This window comes from Staurois parvus, unplaced genomic scaffold (assembly GCF_062004578.1).
Source record: "Staurois parvus isolate SC_StPar_1 unplaced genomic scaffold, SC_StPar_1.0 ptg000307l, whole genome shotgun sequence".
Taxonomy (NCBI): domain Eukaryota; kingdom Metazoa; phylum Chordata; class Amphibia; order Anura; family Ranidae; genus Staurois; species Staurois parvus.
Window position 1 is genome coordinate 458,556 of NW_028318103.1, and position 17,454 is coordinate 476,009.

The 17,454-nt window shown below is 41.2% G+C and overlaps 1 protein-coding gene across 1 annotated transcript in view; it reads left to right on the forward strand.

The window, feature by feature from the left end:
* Positions 1–11,178: 11,178 nt before the first annotated feature.
* ABCC2 (ATP binding cassette subfamily C member 2) overlaps positions 11,179–17,454 on the forward strand; it is an 87,566-nt gene continuing 81,290 nt past the window's right edge. The window contains exon 1 of the mRNA XM_089683367.1: positions 11,179–11,424. Coding sequence (XP_089539493.1) covers positions 11,383–11,424 — 42 coding nt within the window. The 5' untranslated portion in view covers positions 11,179–11,382. The remainder of the gene's footprint in view (positions 11,425–17,454) is intronic.

Sequence of the window (17,454 nt, forward strand, 5' to 3'; positions counted from 1 at the left end):
TTATACCTTTTTTTCAGGACAAATTGGGCTATCGGTGGTACATGGTAATGGATAGCTCCTGATTTTTTTTTATTACAAAGGAAAACTGGCCCAAAATAGTAAAAAAAATTTTTTTTTTATTTAGCTGTGTGTTTCTTGTTACTACCATAACCTACCTCCATAGAACAACCCAAAATAAATTCTCCAGCTCTTGACGATTGCAGCGATACTATACATGTGTATGTTATTTGTTGTTTGTACCCGTAGTACAGCCCAGAAACAATAGTGTGCATTTTGTTTTTGTCTTTTTTTTTTACCTAAAACACACTGACATTGACATTAACTGAAACTGATACCAATTTTTTTTAAATCCTGACCTTTGACCCTTGACCCTGACCTTGACCCAAACACTAACCCTGGCACTGAACTAGATCAAACCTTGATCTAGGTATTTTTCTTTATTTTTTAATATATTTTTTTTTTTACAAACATTTTTTTTTCTCTCTATGCCAGGAGTTAGAGAAATACAATGTATCTCTTTTCTCCATTCATAGAGAGATAAAAAAAACAAGGGGGCCGGGCTGCACAGTGACTGATCACTGTGATAGCCAATCAGAGGCTATCACAGCGATCATATGACCCGGAATCGGGAGTCCCGGGTCCCGATCGTTAGAACGGGACCCAGGGCTCTCAGTGACACAGCGGTCCCTGTGCTGGGAGTGCGCCGAGCGGCGTGCTCCCAGCACAAAGACAAGTACGCAAATATGCGGCCCCACGGAAAAAAGCCCAGTTCCACAAGGCCGCATATTTGTGTCACGTTGGCGTCAAGGGGTTAAACTCCTGCTCTTCAAATCTTTTTTTTTTTTTTTTCTTTATTGATAACCTTGAGCAAGAGTACATGCAAATATCAAACAGTTCAAAAATAGATGACATCATAACTGTTTGTGTAGACAACCAACATCAATTAAGGATAGAGAAATAACAAGCTCACAAAATTCTCCACTTGGTTACATTGAAATTGCATCATGCAGTACCAGAATGTGCAGTGCCTCCAGAGTCAGTGCAAAGCTATATTACACTTTTTGTATCAATCTCATCAAGTCAACAAGTTTTTTTTTAATTAGACAAGTAACAAAGGGGAAAAATTTGGGGGAGCCAAACTACAGAAAAGGGACTGGGATCGATTCTCATATCTCATAGGTCATTAGAATGGGGAGGGAAAAACGAAAAAAGGAAAGGAATAATAATTTTGTGATAGAAAACGTCCATCTAGTTCAACCATAAAAAAAAGTTATAATCCTATACCCACAGTTACTCTAAGTCACCAGGAAACCCACAAGATCTGAGGGAATGAGGGAAGGAAGATCGTAGAGATACTCCCTGAACACAACTGCTTCACTCCACTCCAGCCATCAAACTTCTACCCTCTTCCAAGAACATAAACAAATGCCAGTGCCACCAGGTTTTGGGAAAAGCTCCTTATGTGTTCCTTTGAGAATGGGTCAGGTCTTGCTCTACTAGTGACACCTTACAGCAGAGGGTTGGTAGTAGTCTACTTGATTGCTCCAGAGAGAACACAGAGACCTTTCCCCTGGTTGTATAGGATAACCCTGTGTCATTGAAGATTGTGTCTATGAACTATTTACTAGTTATGTATGGAAGCCGAAGTTATGCTGCCCAGATGAATCATTTTTTGTACACATGCCTGGCTGTGTCCCCATCCCAGATTACTACCTTGTCATATCTTTCCTGAAGAACTTGGCTCACAATTGGTTAGTTATCAAGTAGCTGGATAACTCCCAGGCGCCAGCTCCTCATGGTGAATATCAACCCCTGGGTCAGGCCATCTTGTGCGCTGGATTTTCTGGGGACTTTTCAAACTTTTGGTCTGACCACCTACAGAAAACAGCATTCAGAGGCCTCAAAGACCTTGGTCAGGACATCTTGTGCACTGGATTTTCTGGGACTGTTCAAACTTTTGGTCCGACCACCTGAGGAAAACAGCATTCAGAGGCTTCAGAGACCTGGGCCAGGCCTTCTTGTGTGTTGGGTTTTCTGGGACATTTCAAACTTTTGGTCTGACCACCTGCAGAAAACAGCATTCAGAGGCCTCAGAGACCTGGGTCAGGTCATCTTGTGTGTTGGGTTTTCTGGATTGATTTCAAACCTGTGGTCAGGTCACCTTCAGAAAACATTGAGTCCTCCTAAACCCTGGTTCACACTGGTGCGAATTGTCATGTGATTTAAGCATTCAAATCACATGCAATGATCGACTTAGTCGGAGTTGCACTGATTAGAAAAGCAGTTCCTGTACTAATTTTGCCGATTTGGGGTGCTACTTGCATAGACATCTGTCCATGAAGTTGCACAGATGTCTATCAAGTCGCACCCCACGTCGCACTGCCATCCAGCTTTGAAATCGTGCAACCTTAAGTGAAGTCACGTGATTTCAAAGTCAGATCCAGTGTGAACCAGGAAACAGAGGTGTGTGCCAGTCTTATAAAAATGTGCCTCACCTAGGAGAAGTCAAGGCACACTCTGCTGGAAACAAAACATTAAAATGATACTAAACCCGCACTGTTTAATTTACATGCACTGTATTTATTTTAATTTTAAAAAATGTAAGTACCTTTTTTTCCTAATTGATATACAGCTGCCACATGGCCCAGCTCTTCTTTCCAGCCTGTCTGTAGTGAAACAGTGGTAGGAGGAGCTTCTAGTCCTCTGCTTCTGCTCACATGTTCAAAAAAAGAAAAAAAAACAGCGTTTGGGATACAGAGGAAAAATAACTATTTATTATCAATAAGCTGTTTTAAATCATCATACAAATATATATTTAAAATCAAATCTTTATTATTTTTTTGGCAGTAACATGGTGTGGGCAGATTTCTGCCTATCTCTGTCTGTGTCACACCCCTTCAGCCTGTGTATTAGAATAACAGGGAGGTGAAGCCTCCTTCAATCAAGATGCAATATCCCACCCTTCATTGTGTTTAGCTGGTTAGTGAGCATGGAGAATGAAGGAGGGAGTGGGTTATCATTTACCACTGTGCATATGCCCATATTTGTGACTCTATAGTCACATAGGCTGCTCAGATGTGATAGGGAGGAAATGCTCAGTAGATAAATACAGCAAAAACTGAGCATGTGCACTAGCTGCCAACACTGCTCTGCAGAATCCCCAGCTGCACTGGGGACATGGACAGGAGGAGGAGACAAAAAACAGCAGCATTGGCCAGGATTTTTTGCAGGATACAGAAACCAAATCCCATAGTGACTGAGTGATTATAAACAGCATGTAATACAAGAATTATTGATAGTTGTTTTTTTTAATGATGTTGGTTTAAAGTGTATCTAAAGACAGAGTAGGGAAAGAGAGGGTTCAAATCTCTATCATGTTTTTATTGTTGTCTGTGTCCCAGCTGGGGAGATTCGCCCTCTATTGTGACCATTGTCCACCCTCTATTGTGACCATGGACAGAAAGGAAGGGAAAATTTTGAGTTGTCACCTTAACAGGTATAGAGAGCATGTTTTCCAATAAGGACACTTTTTCTAGTGACTGTCTAAAGCTGGCTATAGATGGTTCTTGAATTTTGTGGCCACTGCGGTTGTACTGAAGTCGATCTACCAATGGACCTCCGCTCTACCACCCTGTCAGATTAAAAGCCGCTTGATCAGTGCTGCAGGCAACAGGTTGCAGTGCTGATCTGTGTATTCTAGCAGCAGGGGAGTCTTGTAGATTCCCAAAAAGACAGCAAATGGAAAAATCAAATTCTGTTATATACAGTGATCAGCATAAATGAGTACACCCCAACAGATTTGGCAGAAAACCTTTACTTTCCTTTCAACATTACCAACATTTTCTATGGGACACTATACTACAAAATACTACCACAAATTAATTGCAAACAAATTTGTTCATTTGCACACACAAAAAAAAGTATTTTTCCCAACAAATTCATTCAAGACCATGTTGCAAAAATGAATACACCTCAAGGAGCAAAGCTAAATTGTAAACAAAATCCTAATTAACAAGAATTCAACTACAGGTGAGTCGAATTATTCATTAAATAGGCGTCCATCAGACAGTTGATTATAAAAAGGTATTACTTAACAAAGAAAACCCCTTCCCATTCCATGCTGTCAGCAATGACACCACATGGAAGAGAAATGTCAAAAGGCCTGAGAATGAAAATAGTTTCTTTACACAAGAAAGGTGAAAGGTACATTTCATTGATGGTGTCATGAATTCACAGATGTACTGCTCTATATTGAAAGAGAAGATACTGCCATCACTCCGTGCCCTTGGTCGTCATGCACTTTTCCAACATGACAATGATCCAAAACACACATCTAAGGCCACTGTTGTATTTCTGAAGAAGAACAGGATGAAAGTGATTCAATGGCCAAGTAGGTCTCCTGATCTGAACCCAATCGAACCCCTATGGGGAATTCTGAAGAGACAAGTTGAGCATCACTCTCCATCCAGTATCCAGGCTCTAAAAGAAGTTGTTCTTGAAGAAGGAAAAAAGGTCGATGTTGCAATATGCCGCCAACTTGTTCATTCCATGCCTAGAAGACTTGGTGTTGTCCTTACAAATCATGGAGGTCATACAAAATACTAGATGTAGTAGTTTTTGTTGTGTGGTGTATTCATTTTTGCATCAACTAATTTGAGTAAAACTGAATATTTTGTAATTTAAGTTATATTACTAACCTTACTTTCATGTAATGAGCTAAACAAATGTTCTATAAAACTCAGTTTTGCCAAAATTTTGGAAATTGTTCTTTTGTTCATTGAGATATTGATATAAAAATAGATAGATATTAAAAGTCTTACTTTTCAAAAGGGGTGCACTCATTTATGCTGAGCACTGTATGTGTTATATGCATGCATTGTGTACGTTAAATATAAAGAAAAGTGTTTTTTTGTAAGAAACTACTGTGCAAATTGATTCATACTATTGTAGCCCAACCCCCTTAGGAGTTGCTGATGATTTTGGGTCCCCGTATAGTCCTGCACAGCCAGGCAACACACATTTCCCACAAACTTGCAATCCAGAGACAGTGAACAGTTCTTGAGCTTGTTTTTTTTTATTTTAGTTTCATTAGGGGTATTTGCACTTGGATGGGGTAAGGGTGTATGGGATGCCCAAGGGAACTGCAAACTGAGGGCAACTTATTGGCAACTATATACAAGTCCAAAGACTGAACTCCTCTTCTTGGAGAGCTTTCAAGCCTCTTCTGGAGTACCATCCAAGACCCCAGATAAATTCTCTTCTTTACCCAGCTGTCTGGAGGAATCCTTGGGCAAAAGGGGGTCCAGTGCCTGCAACGTTCAAATCCACAGTCCCAAGTAGGGAGCTAATCAGGTTTCCCACCAGAGTGCTCTTTTCCTATTTTAGCTGGCCCAGGGGGGATAGCATTACTCACTCAGTCTCTTTCCTGTGGACTGGTCTAGGTAGGTGGCTGCCTGCAGGCCTTTTGTTGGGCTGGCTCCTTTCCTGGCTCCACAGGAAGTCCTCTCTCTGGGGACTGGTGAAGCTGACTCCTTTCCAAGTCCCAGCCTGCAGGTAGGCCTCTTCCCACTGGGCCTTCTCCCAGGCTTCTGAATCTCAGCCTTCCTCACATCTTCCACCTAAACTCTCCTGCCTCTAAGCAGGCTCAGACACTCTTAAGGGTTGTCCTGGCCCCATGCAAAGCCTCCTACCTGGGGATTGGCCAGGATCCCTCAAGAGTGCAGACCAGCTCTTCCACACCCCCACCCACTGAGCTCTAGATACTTCTCCAAGTCTCTACATCAGGGGAGGTTATCAGTGAGCTGATCTGCAGAGCCTCTTAGTCCTGACCCAAATTTGAGCCCTCTGAATATCTCCCAGACTGCTACTCTACTGTCTAACTGACAAAATAATTAGCTAGCTCCCCCTAGCTAACTAGGAGGGTGCTGCACTAGGCTTGTCTGAAAAAGAAACTGAAATATTAAAGCCAGTTCCAGTCTACTAAATATTTAAAAGAGGTTATAACAATATTCATAGTTTAAAGACCTCAAACTCCTGGGATTTATAAACGGGACCGTCTGTAACACATCACTTGTCTTTGTTTTGGAAGCCCCTGTCCTGGAGGACCGAGGAGGATAAGTGCCCTTTTTGTCTATTTATGTTATAATACTTTCTAGGCGTGAACAAGATCATCATGCTCCATGACATATACACAACCTCACTATGTTGTCTGCAGCCATGAAGGTGTTAAAGTGTTGTGTAATTAGCTCTAGGTGAAGGTTTGCAACTTGTGCTATTTACGAAGAACCGATAAGAGTGATTACTTTCCCTCTCTAATTATTAACTGACAAATGACTTGCCTGTCTGTTTGCACATTGGACCCCCAGTCCCTGCCTCTGTTTATGGAGGCAGAGAGCCGAGTTCAGTTCTTTCCGCTAATGGGATGACATTGCAACTTTTCTAAAAACTCACTGAATTGCTTAGTCATCCTGAATGAACCAATCTAATTTATTTTCAGTTTTGTACAACTGATGTCCCAAATTGATTTTAAGAATATTAAAGCCCAACTGAACTTTCAGTTTAAATCAGCTAAATATGTTCAAGGTGCATCAAAACCAAGGGTGTGCAAAATTTTACAGTTCATTTTCATTGGAGAACAGCCGCAGCCTGAGTAGAAAAGACTGTCCACTGCCACCATGATGCAGAGCATGTAGAAGCAGTGATCTCTCTGCAGAGGTCTGACTGTCCCCCCGCCCCCCGCTGAATCAGAGCTTAGTATTCCCCAATATATCGTACAAAGCGCATCCTACCTGCTGATTGAGGAGCTCTAGCTCTGATTCTGAAGTAATTGTGTGACAGACCTCTGCCGAGAGACCACTGCTTCCACACAGAATAAAAATCCTCGTCTGCAGCATGCTGGCAGGGCCAGGCTTTTCTACACTTTGTGACAATGCTGCAGAGGACACAGGACAGTGCTGAATTTTATCAGGATCAATAGATATTTGATTCTTGCATTTGTGGAGCAGCTGTAGCAATGCTTACAGTATATTTAACAGGCAAAAAGGGAGCAAATAGGAAAAGATCATTGTTAGGGGTGTACATACACTTTAAGTTCCCCAGTTTCATTATTGTCAGAGAATAGGTTTGGCAGCCAAAATAAGGTAAACTATTATATTGTTTTTAGATTTTTGTTGTCATTATCACCCCTTTTTATACAAACCTGATTATAAAATTATTTCATTAAAGTGTTACTAACCCCACAACAGTACAATCAGTCTGTATATGCAGTAAAGAATGCTTGTTATACTCACTGTGGAACCTAAGGGGTTAATCCTCTGCATTGCATAAAAAGGCTATTTGATCTTTTCTTCTCTGCCCCTCCTCTTGTTCAAATGCCCACGCTGATAAGACAGACTGAAAGTGCCCTTCTGCACATGCTCAGTTTGGTGTGTATTGCTAGAGAGGTTTTTTTTCTTGGGAGAGTGCATGTGATCAGCACAGGGCCAATTAGCACTGCCCAGACAGAGGTCAGGGGATCTCCATCCTCCTAGAGAAAACTCCTCCTACAAGCTTTAACCAGTGCTCAGCTGAAGTCACAAGACTACTATATACTGCTGATGAGAAAAGGTATTTAGCAGTTTATATTTACTAACATAATTGCACCTCCATGTTGTGTGTACTGTGGGAGACCAGATATAGTGAATGCAGTGTCCTGGGAGACCAGATATAGTGAATGCAGGGTCCGGGGAGACCGGATATAGTGAATGCAGGGTCCTGGGAGACCGGATATAGTGAATGCAGGGTCCTGGGAGACCGGATATAGTGAATGCAGGGTCCTGGGAGACCAGATATAGTGAATGCAGGGTCCGGGGAGACCGGATATAGTGAATGCAGGGTCCGGGGAGACCAGATATAGTGAATGCAGGGTCCGGGGAGACCGGATATAGTGAATGCAGGGTCCGGGGAGACCAGATATAGTGAATGCAGGGTCCTGGGAGACCAGATATAGTGAATGCAGGGTCCTGGGAGACCAGATATAGTGAATGCAGGGTCCAGGGTTTAGTAACACTTTAATGTGTAATGATGCTGCATACAGTATAAAGCAGAGCTCCCCATACAGATCAGTGCTGTCTGTGGGGTTATATGTGCACTGAGGACAGGTGAAGGCAGCCAGATCTACAGCAACAAGTAGAATTTGTGGCCTAATGAGATATACCAGAACTAGAAGTATTTCATACATAATTGGGATTTGGGGTCTAACACAAAACTGCTAATCCTGTATAAAACTTACAAACTCCAGCCATACAATTTTTTGATTATCAGATATATAATGTACAACACCGTTTATGTGTTTCTGATTTTTTCTTTTTACATGCACTGTTTATAAGAGATAATTCATATTCCATGAATTTGTAAGGCTGAGGTAGGAAATATATCATATTATTGTTAATGCCCTGCCTTTATGAGTTTCAGATGGCAAAGTTGTCAGTATTTATAATGAAGTCACAGCCAATGGTGGCCTCTCCCACAGTAAACAAATACCTTGAGCAGAAATGTACCCCCCCCCCCCCCGCTGTGGACAACTGATTTGTAACCTTGAATGTGAAGTTACTGCTACAACTTGTAACAAGACAGGAAGGGGAAGTAGAAGGGGACCCCCATCCAATACAATAGTGAAGAAGTGAGAACTTTGGGTGCAGAATACTCACCAAGGCAGGTATGTAACCCAATTGATTAATCTATAGGTTATCCATACATCAGATAATGAATTGGGAGATTCAACGACCAAAACAACAATCACAATGTTCTAGATGCCAAAATAAACACTGATATGAATAAATATTGGTGGATAACTTTCAGCTTGTTGGGAAACAATTTCATTTTCAGGAAAAGGTATTCATTCAATTAGGCATTTAGAGCTGTCTGAAAATCATGGAAGCAGGAATCCTTTAATAAAATCCTTTTCTATCAAGGACCCCTGCCATAGATCACCCAATAATGCTTCCAGACACCTCTTTTCTCCTTGTATTTGTCAAAGGAATTCAATTAATGTTATGATATAACTCTTCACTCATGGGCAATAAATTTGGCATTTACTTGATATAGAATATTTATATACAGTTGCAAGAAAAAGTATGTGAACCCCTTGGGATTAGGTGGAGTTTTGCATGAATTGGGCATAAAATGTGCTCTGAACGTCATCTAAGTCACAACAATAGAAGAACACAGTCTGCTGAACATAATACTACACAAACATTAGATGTTGCCATGGTTTAATTGCACATAACACGTAAACATTCACAGTGCAGGGAGGAAAAAGTATGTGAATCTTTGGACTTAATAACTGGTTGACACTCCTTTGGCAGCAATAACCTCAACCAAACGGTTCCTGTAGTTGCAGATCAGACCTGCACAACGATCTGGAGTAATTTTGGACCACTCCTCTTCACAAAACTGTTTCAGTGTAGCAATATTCTTGGCATGTCTGGTGTGAATCACTCTCTTAAGGTCATGCCACAGCATTTCAATCGGGTTGAGGTCAGGACTCTGACTGGGCCACTTCAGAAGGGGTATTCTGTGCTTTTGCAGCCATTGTTTTGTTGAATTACTTGTATGCTTTGGGTCATTGTTCTGTTGCATCACCCATCCTCTGCAGAGCTTCAGTTGGCGGACAGATGGTCGTACGTTTTCCTGCAAAATGTCTGGATAAACTCTGGAATTCATTTTCCCATCAATGACAACAATCCAAAGCAGCCCCAAACCATGATGCTCCCTCCGCCATGTTTTACAGTGGGGATGAGGTTTTGATGTTGGTGTGCTGTGCCTTTTTTTCTCCACACATAGTGTTGTGTGTTCTTCCCAAACAACTCAATCTTGGTTTCATCTGTCCTCAGTATATTTTGCCAGTAGTGCTGTGGAACATCCAGGTGCTCTTTTGCAAACTTCAAACGTGCTGCAATATTCTTTTTGGACAGCAATGGCTTCCTCCGTGGTGTCCTCCCATATACTCCATTCTTGTTTATTGTTTTCCTTATTGTAGATGTGTCAACAAAAATGTTAGCATGTGCCAGAGATTTCTGCAGGTCTTTAGCTGACACTCTGGGATTCTTCTTTACCTCATGCAGCATTCTGCTCTGTGCTCTTGCAGTCACTTTTACAGGACGACCACGCCTAGGAAGAGTAGCAACAGTGCTAAACTTTCTCCATTTGTAGACAGTCTGTCTTACTGTGGACACATGAACATCAAGGCTTTTGGAGATACTTTTGTAACCCTTTCCAGCTTCATGCAAGTCAACAATTCTTGATCGTAGGTCTTCTGAGAGCTCTTTTCTGCGAGGCATGGTTCACATCAGACAGTGCTTCTTGAAACCAGTAAACCCAAAACAGGTGTGTGTTTTTTAAGGGCAGGACAGCTGTCAGCAACACATCCAATATCATCACACTGATTGGAGTCAAGGTTGGCTCACTCCTGGCTCCAATTAGCTCTGGGAGAAGTCATTAAGGCTAGGGCCTCACATACTTTTTCCTCCCTGCACTGTGAATGTTTACATGTTATGTGCAATTAAACCATGGCAACATCTAATGTTTGTGTAGTATTATGTTCAGCAGACTGTGTTCTTCTATTGTTGTGACTTAGATGACGTTCAGAGCACATTTTATGCCCAATTCATGCAAAACTCCACGTAATCCCAAGGGGTTCACATACTTTTTCTTGCAACTGTATAGACACATCTGACATCTGGTTAGAAATACATGTAACCCTTCCCTTCACTATTTGAATTTGAGAACACTTATAACATAATAATATTACGTACGTACCTAATAGCGTCAGAGTAATTTCTATAGCTCTTTCAGACTTTTTTCCATATCGGAGAACTTTGCCTGATTTGCAATTAAAAATGAAGAGATATTTAACTACAAGCTTTGTAAACCAGTGTATTGTTATACAATCGTCTTTTTCCTGGTCTGCAATGTATTTTTTACAGTATCATCATGACTCCTGAATACATCACTAGACTGAGCACAGTAGGTAAGAGGGGCAGGAGTCCAGCAGTGGTCTTAATGAGCAATTAGTTAAATTATAAAAAATGACGATCACTTCTGTGACCAGCAGAGCTGGAAGACTAGAAAAAAAGCTTCCTACTCCTAGACTCCATTCTAAACTGTGGACTTCTAAACATCATAGTTAACTTTTAACTCAAGTCAAGTCCAATAGGACTGTTCTGCACTGAAATGTCCTTTTGGGAGTATAACATCCCGCGATGGGTGGGGGTGACTTTTAACCTGCTGAATCACTGAGTGATATCACTGCTGCTTCTATAAGCTATGAAAAACATATAACACAACAAGACAAGGCAAAATCAGGATACAGAGAGCCTAGGAGCCACCAGACAGCTTCCAACCATGTCCCAGGCTCTAGATAAATATTGTGGGTCTGTCTTCTGGGTAAGTCTCTTCATTGTATGCTGTTTTATGTTTTTTTTTATGTTTTGGGTTCCTTTTTGTAATTAAAAGTTATAATAGTTTGCAGTTTCAATTGTCTTTATATTATGTCCCACATTATTATTGGGATATAATAGATAAGAAACATAAATATAAGTCAAATATTCTGTAAATTGTCCTTATGTTATGCTTCTACTTTAGTATTAGAATATATTACACAAGGCACCTAAACGTATATAAAATATTCTTCAAATTGCCCTTATAATATGACAAAAAGATGTGATTACTTATGCTTCTAGATCTAGAACAAAAATGCCAAATTTGTATAAAAATAGTTATATGAAAATTTTGTAGTTTTTGGCTTAGGAAGCAATTTGGAGCTTGATAAAAGACAAAAGGACCTCTATTGGAAGATAATTTATCAGTCATGTTACTTCAAAAGTATACTTTTGTTAAAATTACACTAATAACATATGTAAAATATTTTGCAAATATTCCTTATATTATGATATAAAGACGTGATTGCTTATACTTTTAGAACAACAATGTCAAATTTGAATAACAAATAGCTATATGGAAACTATCTAATTTTTCACAAATTAAGTAAATTGGGGTTTGATAGAAGTCAAAAAGACATCCGTTGGGAGTGAATTTATCAGTCGTTTTGCTTATCGGTAACCAGAAGGGATGAAAATGTAATTTTTGTTAATATTCACACTAAAAGTATTATTTCTGATTGGCGTCAGAGTCTCCGCCAGTGGCAAGCCTAGCTATGAATACACTATCGTTTGGTTCAAGGAGTACTTGTAGTTATTAAATTCATAATACCAAGATAAAAAGCTGGGGAATAACTAATCAAACCTTTTACAGTTAAACAAGTATAGTCAATTAAAAACATGGTGATTCTTTGAAGATATTTACACATTTAAATGCAAAAACTGCATTAATGTATATAGGTATATAATGCAAGCTTAGCACGTGGAAGATCTAAGCTTTTTATTTAGGAGACTCGCAGGATTAGACAAATTACCTGTTTGGTTGATTGTAACAGATGTGTTACTAGAAATAGACATCTCTATTTTTCTTCCCTGAAGTACATATAATATTTGATTTGATTTTTTCTTGTTTTTCTTTGTATAATAAACCATTCCTGATTTTTTTTTAAATTTAATTATAATTACTGTGTATGGAAGGACAATAAAACACACAGACGTTTAATCTTAGCTTTTTAAAGTGCACCTGGTCCAGCAAACATTTACAAAGCATTTAAAAAGCAATCTGAGTAGTTTTTTTTTAAGTCCTCAAAGCCCAACTCAAGACAAAACTTTTTTTTGTTAAGGATGGACTGAGGTGGGATAGAACCCCTATCAGGTGTTTATTTCCATGAGTAAATCTCAAATTGAAATGCCACACCATAATGTTTTAGTCCATGTACAATTTTAATTCAACATAAAATCATATGTACAGAAAGCCAATGAGGGAGATTTACTAAAACTGGAAAGTGCAAAATCTATTGCAGCTCTGCATAGAAACCAATCAGTTTCCAGTTTTTTTTGTCAAAGCTTAATTGAGCAAGCTGAAGTTAAAAGCTGACTGGCCAGTAAAGTTTACTAAAACGCTCCAGTTTTAGTAAATCAACCCCATTGGCTAACATGTTAAGATCTATTTGACTGTTGTGTTATGTTGTACGTACATTTTCTGTGGCTGATACTCAGAATGGTGATCTATGTCAATTATCTGATATTGTCAGCTGTTTGTATATCTGTATGGACCCTTATCCACTCTTGTCCAACTCTTGAAAAGTTTACAAATAAAGAATGTTTAAAAAAAAGATGGGGAACAATGTATGTGGACTTGAAAATAGGCAAGACTTTGACGCCAGAAACGCATTGGCTTTATTATTCCAATGTAAAATCAGATGGAAGGCCATACACTGTAGACGGTTTCTGGCACTAAAACTATGTCTGTGACCTCATTGGAGAGATTTCCTATCATGTGATGTCCTGATCGTAAGCGGGAAGAAGTTTTGTGTTTGTATTTTGTATTCTAATGAAAGACCTAAATGTTTACACATTTATTCCTGAATACTGTTAGAGAGACTTTTATATAAATTGTTAATTCACATTAATTGGGCTATTAAACAGGGCTGTTCATACTCGCTCACGTTAAAAGGAAAATTGTATCAAATGTTTATGGTAATTTTCTTTTCCTGGCACCAATCCATGGCAGCATACTACCACATCTACGCTATCATGTTGAGGCCAGGAAAGTGGAAAATTGTATCAAGTACTTACTGTAATTTTCCTTTCCTGGTGCCAATCCATGACAGCATACATGTGGTGGGAAGGTGGTAGGTGCCAGGAAAAGCTAAATGAAGATTGTGTTGAGCTCTATACTCACCGACCACTTTATTAGGTACACCTATTCAATTGCTTGGTAACACAAATTGCTAATCAACCAATCACATGGCAGCAACTCAATGCATTTAGGCATCTAGACGTGGTGAAGACGACTTGCTGAAGTTCAATCCAAGCATCAGAATGGGGAAGAATTCTTTGTTGATGTCAGAGGTCAGAGGAGAATGGGCCACTGGTTCAGCTGCGACATTCAGATGGTAGGGTCAGAATTTGGCGTAAATAACATGAAAGCATGGATCCATCCTGCTTTGTATCAACAGTTCATGCTGGTGGTGGTATAACAGTGTGGAGGATATTTTGTTGGCACTAGCAAAGTGTACCTAATAAAGTGGCTGGTGAGTGTGTATAAGTTTTCCTTATCAGTTCCTAATGGGGCGGAGAAGAGTGCTCATTTGACCATCTCCCTATAAATTTAGATCAGCTCATGGGGGGAAATCACAGATGGGGGGAACAGTCACAGATGGGGTGCTGCTTTTGCGTGAGTGCTGCGTTGATGGAGTGCTAAGACGCAGGTAAACACAGCAGTTTAACTAAAGCAGGATAACTCAAGCAGCAGGAAGATACAACAACAAGAAACTCTACTGCATTCTGGACAGACTGCAAGCAAACATCCTGGGAACACATCTCTTGCAAGTCTGAGTCCCTCTCCATGTACCTTTTAATATGTCCCCTCTACTCCTCCTTTTCATATTACTTTCCTGCATTCCCAAAATCTCACTTCTTTACCCGTCTGCTCCACCCCAAAACTTGTACATCTCACCCTCACTGCTACCATCTCCCTACTACTGCTCTCATCACCTCCTGCTGATACTTCACTCTCCTGCTGACCAAAACACCAGGACTGGAAGGCATGTACACTCGTGTATATCCCACTCCCATCTTACTTTCCTCACCCTTCTTTTCCTAACCTCTGAGGATAGCTCCCCAAACCCTGGTCCTCCAGTATTTCACCCCCACACCAGGCATCCTCTTTCTTCCGGGAATAGCCGCAATCCCCTCAATTTAACATCGGTCCCCGTGCTCCCAAAAACCACCCTCGCTTTTTCATGTGTGCTTTGGAATGCCCGCTCTGTCTGTAATAAGCTCAAATCTGTCCATGACCTTTTTGTCTCCCGTTCCCTTAACTTACTAGCAATTACAGAAACTTGGCTCCAAGCAGCAGATTCTGCTTCTCCCGCAGCCCTTTCCTATGGAGTCCTCATCTGGACCCACTCACCCAAACCCAGTGGTCGGAAAGGTGATGGGGTTGGTTTCCTTCTATCTCCACTGAGCACCTTTCAAGTCCTCCCTAACCCTCCCTCTCTTTCCTTCTCTTCTTTCGAGACTCACTGCATCCGGCTGTTTTCTCCCATTTCTCTGAGGATTGCAGTGATCTATTGGCCTCCTGGACCGGTGTCCCGCTTTCTTGATGATTTCTCCACCTGGCTACCCTACTTTCTCTCCTCTGAACTACCCACTATCATTCTCGGAGATTTTAACATCCCTTTGTTAATGGTAATGTCAACAACCCGGCTACATTCCAACTCTTCAGCCTAACCTCATCTTTTGCATTAGCACAATGTATACAGTCCTTTACTCACTCTGATGGGAATACATTAGACCTTGTTTTCTCCCATCTTTGCACTCCCTACAACCTCACAAACACCCCCTTTCCTCTCCCTGATCACAATTTCATCACCTTCATAGTGTCCTCATCTTCAAACACTTATCCCTCCAAGCAGCAAACAATTACCAGCAGAAACCCTCACAACTTGAACCCTGCTTCTTTCCACTCTGCAACTGACCAACTCTATGACAGAATCTCTCCCCTGTCCTGCCCTGACCTGGCCACTGCTGTCTACAACAGTTCGCTTTCATCCACATTAGATTCACTTGCTCCTCAAACAACACGAACCATCAGGCCCCGACCGTTACAACCTTGGCAGACTGACGACACTAGAAATCTTAAACGACATAGTCGTGCGCTGGAGCGATTGTGGCGTAAAACCAAATTCCAGCAAGCATTCACCCGATATAAATCTGCTTTCTTAACATACAATTCCTCCCTTCATGCTGCCAAACAAGCCTACTTTGTCACTCTTATTAATACCTTGTCATCCAGTCCTTGTCGTCTCTTCTCTACTTTTAACTCTCTACTTTCTCCACCTCCACCCAGTACCTCACTCACGCTCACGAGATTGCAAATCATTTCAAAAACAAGATTGACGCAATGCTTAGGGGCATCGCCACTGCACAGACATCCATCCCACTTAGCATACCTTATACTAAACCTCCCTCAACACTTTCCTCTTTTGACCTTGCTACTACCGAAGAGGTCACTGAGATTTTCTCAGAAGCCCGTCTCACTACCTGCCCCGTGGATCCTGTCCCCTCACAACTACTACGGTCACCCTCTTCTTCCATCCTTTCCTTCCTCACTCACACCTTCAATCTTTCCCCTCTAAAGCATACGCACATCACTCCCATACTTAAAAAGCCCTCCCTGGACCCCACCAACCTGAACAACTTAAGACCCATCTCCCTGCTGCCATTTACCTCTAAACTCCTAGAACGCTTAGTCTACAATCGCCTGAGATCCCACCTCACCGACAACAACCTTCTTGACCCTTTACAGTCTGGCTTTCGCTCACTACACTCTACTGAAACTGCCCTACTAAAACTCACTAATGATCTACTAACAGGTAAAACCAATGGCCACTACTCCGTACTCTTACTACTTGACCTCTCTGCGGCTTTTGATACGGTTGACCATCCCCTCCTCAAAAAACTCCACTCTCTTGGTCTCAGAGACTCTACTCTTTCCTGGTTCTCCTCCTACCTATCGCAGCGCTCCTTCAGCGTTACCTATAACCCTGCCTCCTCCTCTTCACTCCCTCTTTCTGTAGGGGTCCCTCAAGGTTCTGTCCTTGGAACCCTTCTCTTCTCCATCTACATCTCCTTCCTTGGTCACTTGATAAACTCCCATGGCTTTAAATACCATCTCTAAGCTGATGACACACAGATCTATCTATCTTTCTATCCCTCACCTCACCCCTTCAGTCTCCTCTCGCATTACTAACCTACTAAGCGACATATCGGCATGGATGTCGCTCCACTTCCTCAAACTCAATCTTTGCAAAACTGAGCTCTTAGTATTCCCCCCAGCCCGTGCCCCCTCCCCTGACTTCTCCATCAAGATCAATATCACAATCATCATTCCCTCCCCTCATGCCAGGGTACTAGGTGTAATCCTAGACTCCCATCTGTCCTTTCAGCCCCAAATCCAATTGCTGTCCAAATCTTGTAGACTTCACCTCCGCAACATCTCCAAGATACGCCCGTTCCTAACCTCAAAAACCACTAAGCAACTCATTCACTCCCTTGTAACTCCCTCCTCATTGGCCTACCGAATCGCAGGCTATCCCCTCTTCAGTCTATCATGAATGCTGCTGCCAGACTTATCCACCTTACTAACCATTCTGTATCTGCCACCCCTCTCTGCCAATCCCTCCACTGGCTTCCCATTGCCCAACGGATAAAATTGAAAACATTAACAATAATGTATAAAGCCATTTTTAACTCTGCCCCAAATTACATCAATGATCTTGTCTCTAAATATCACCCAAACCATACTCTC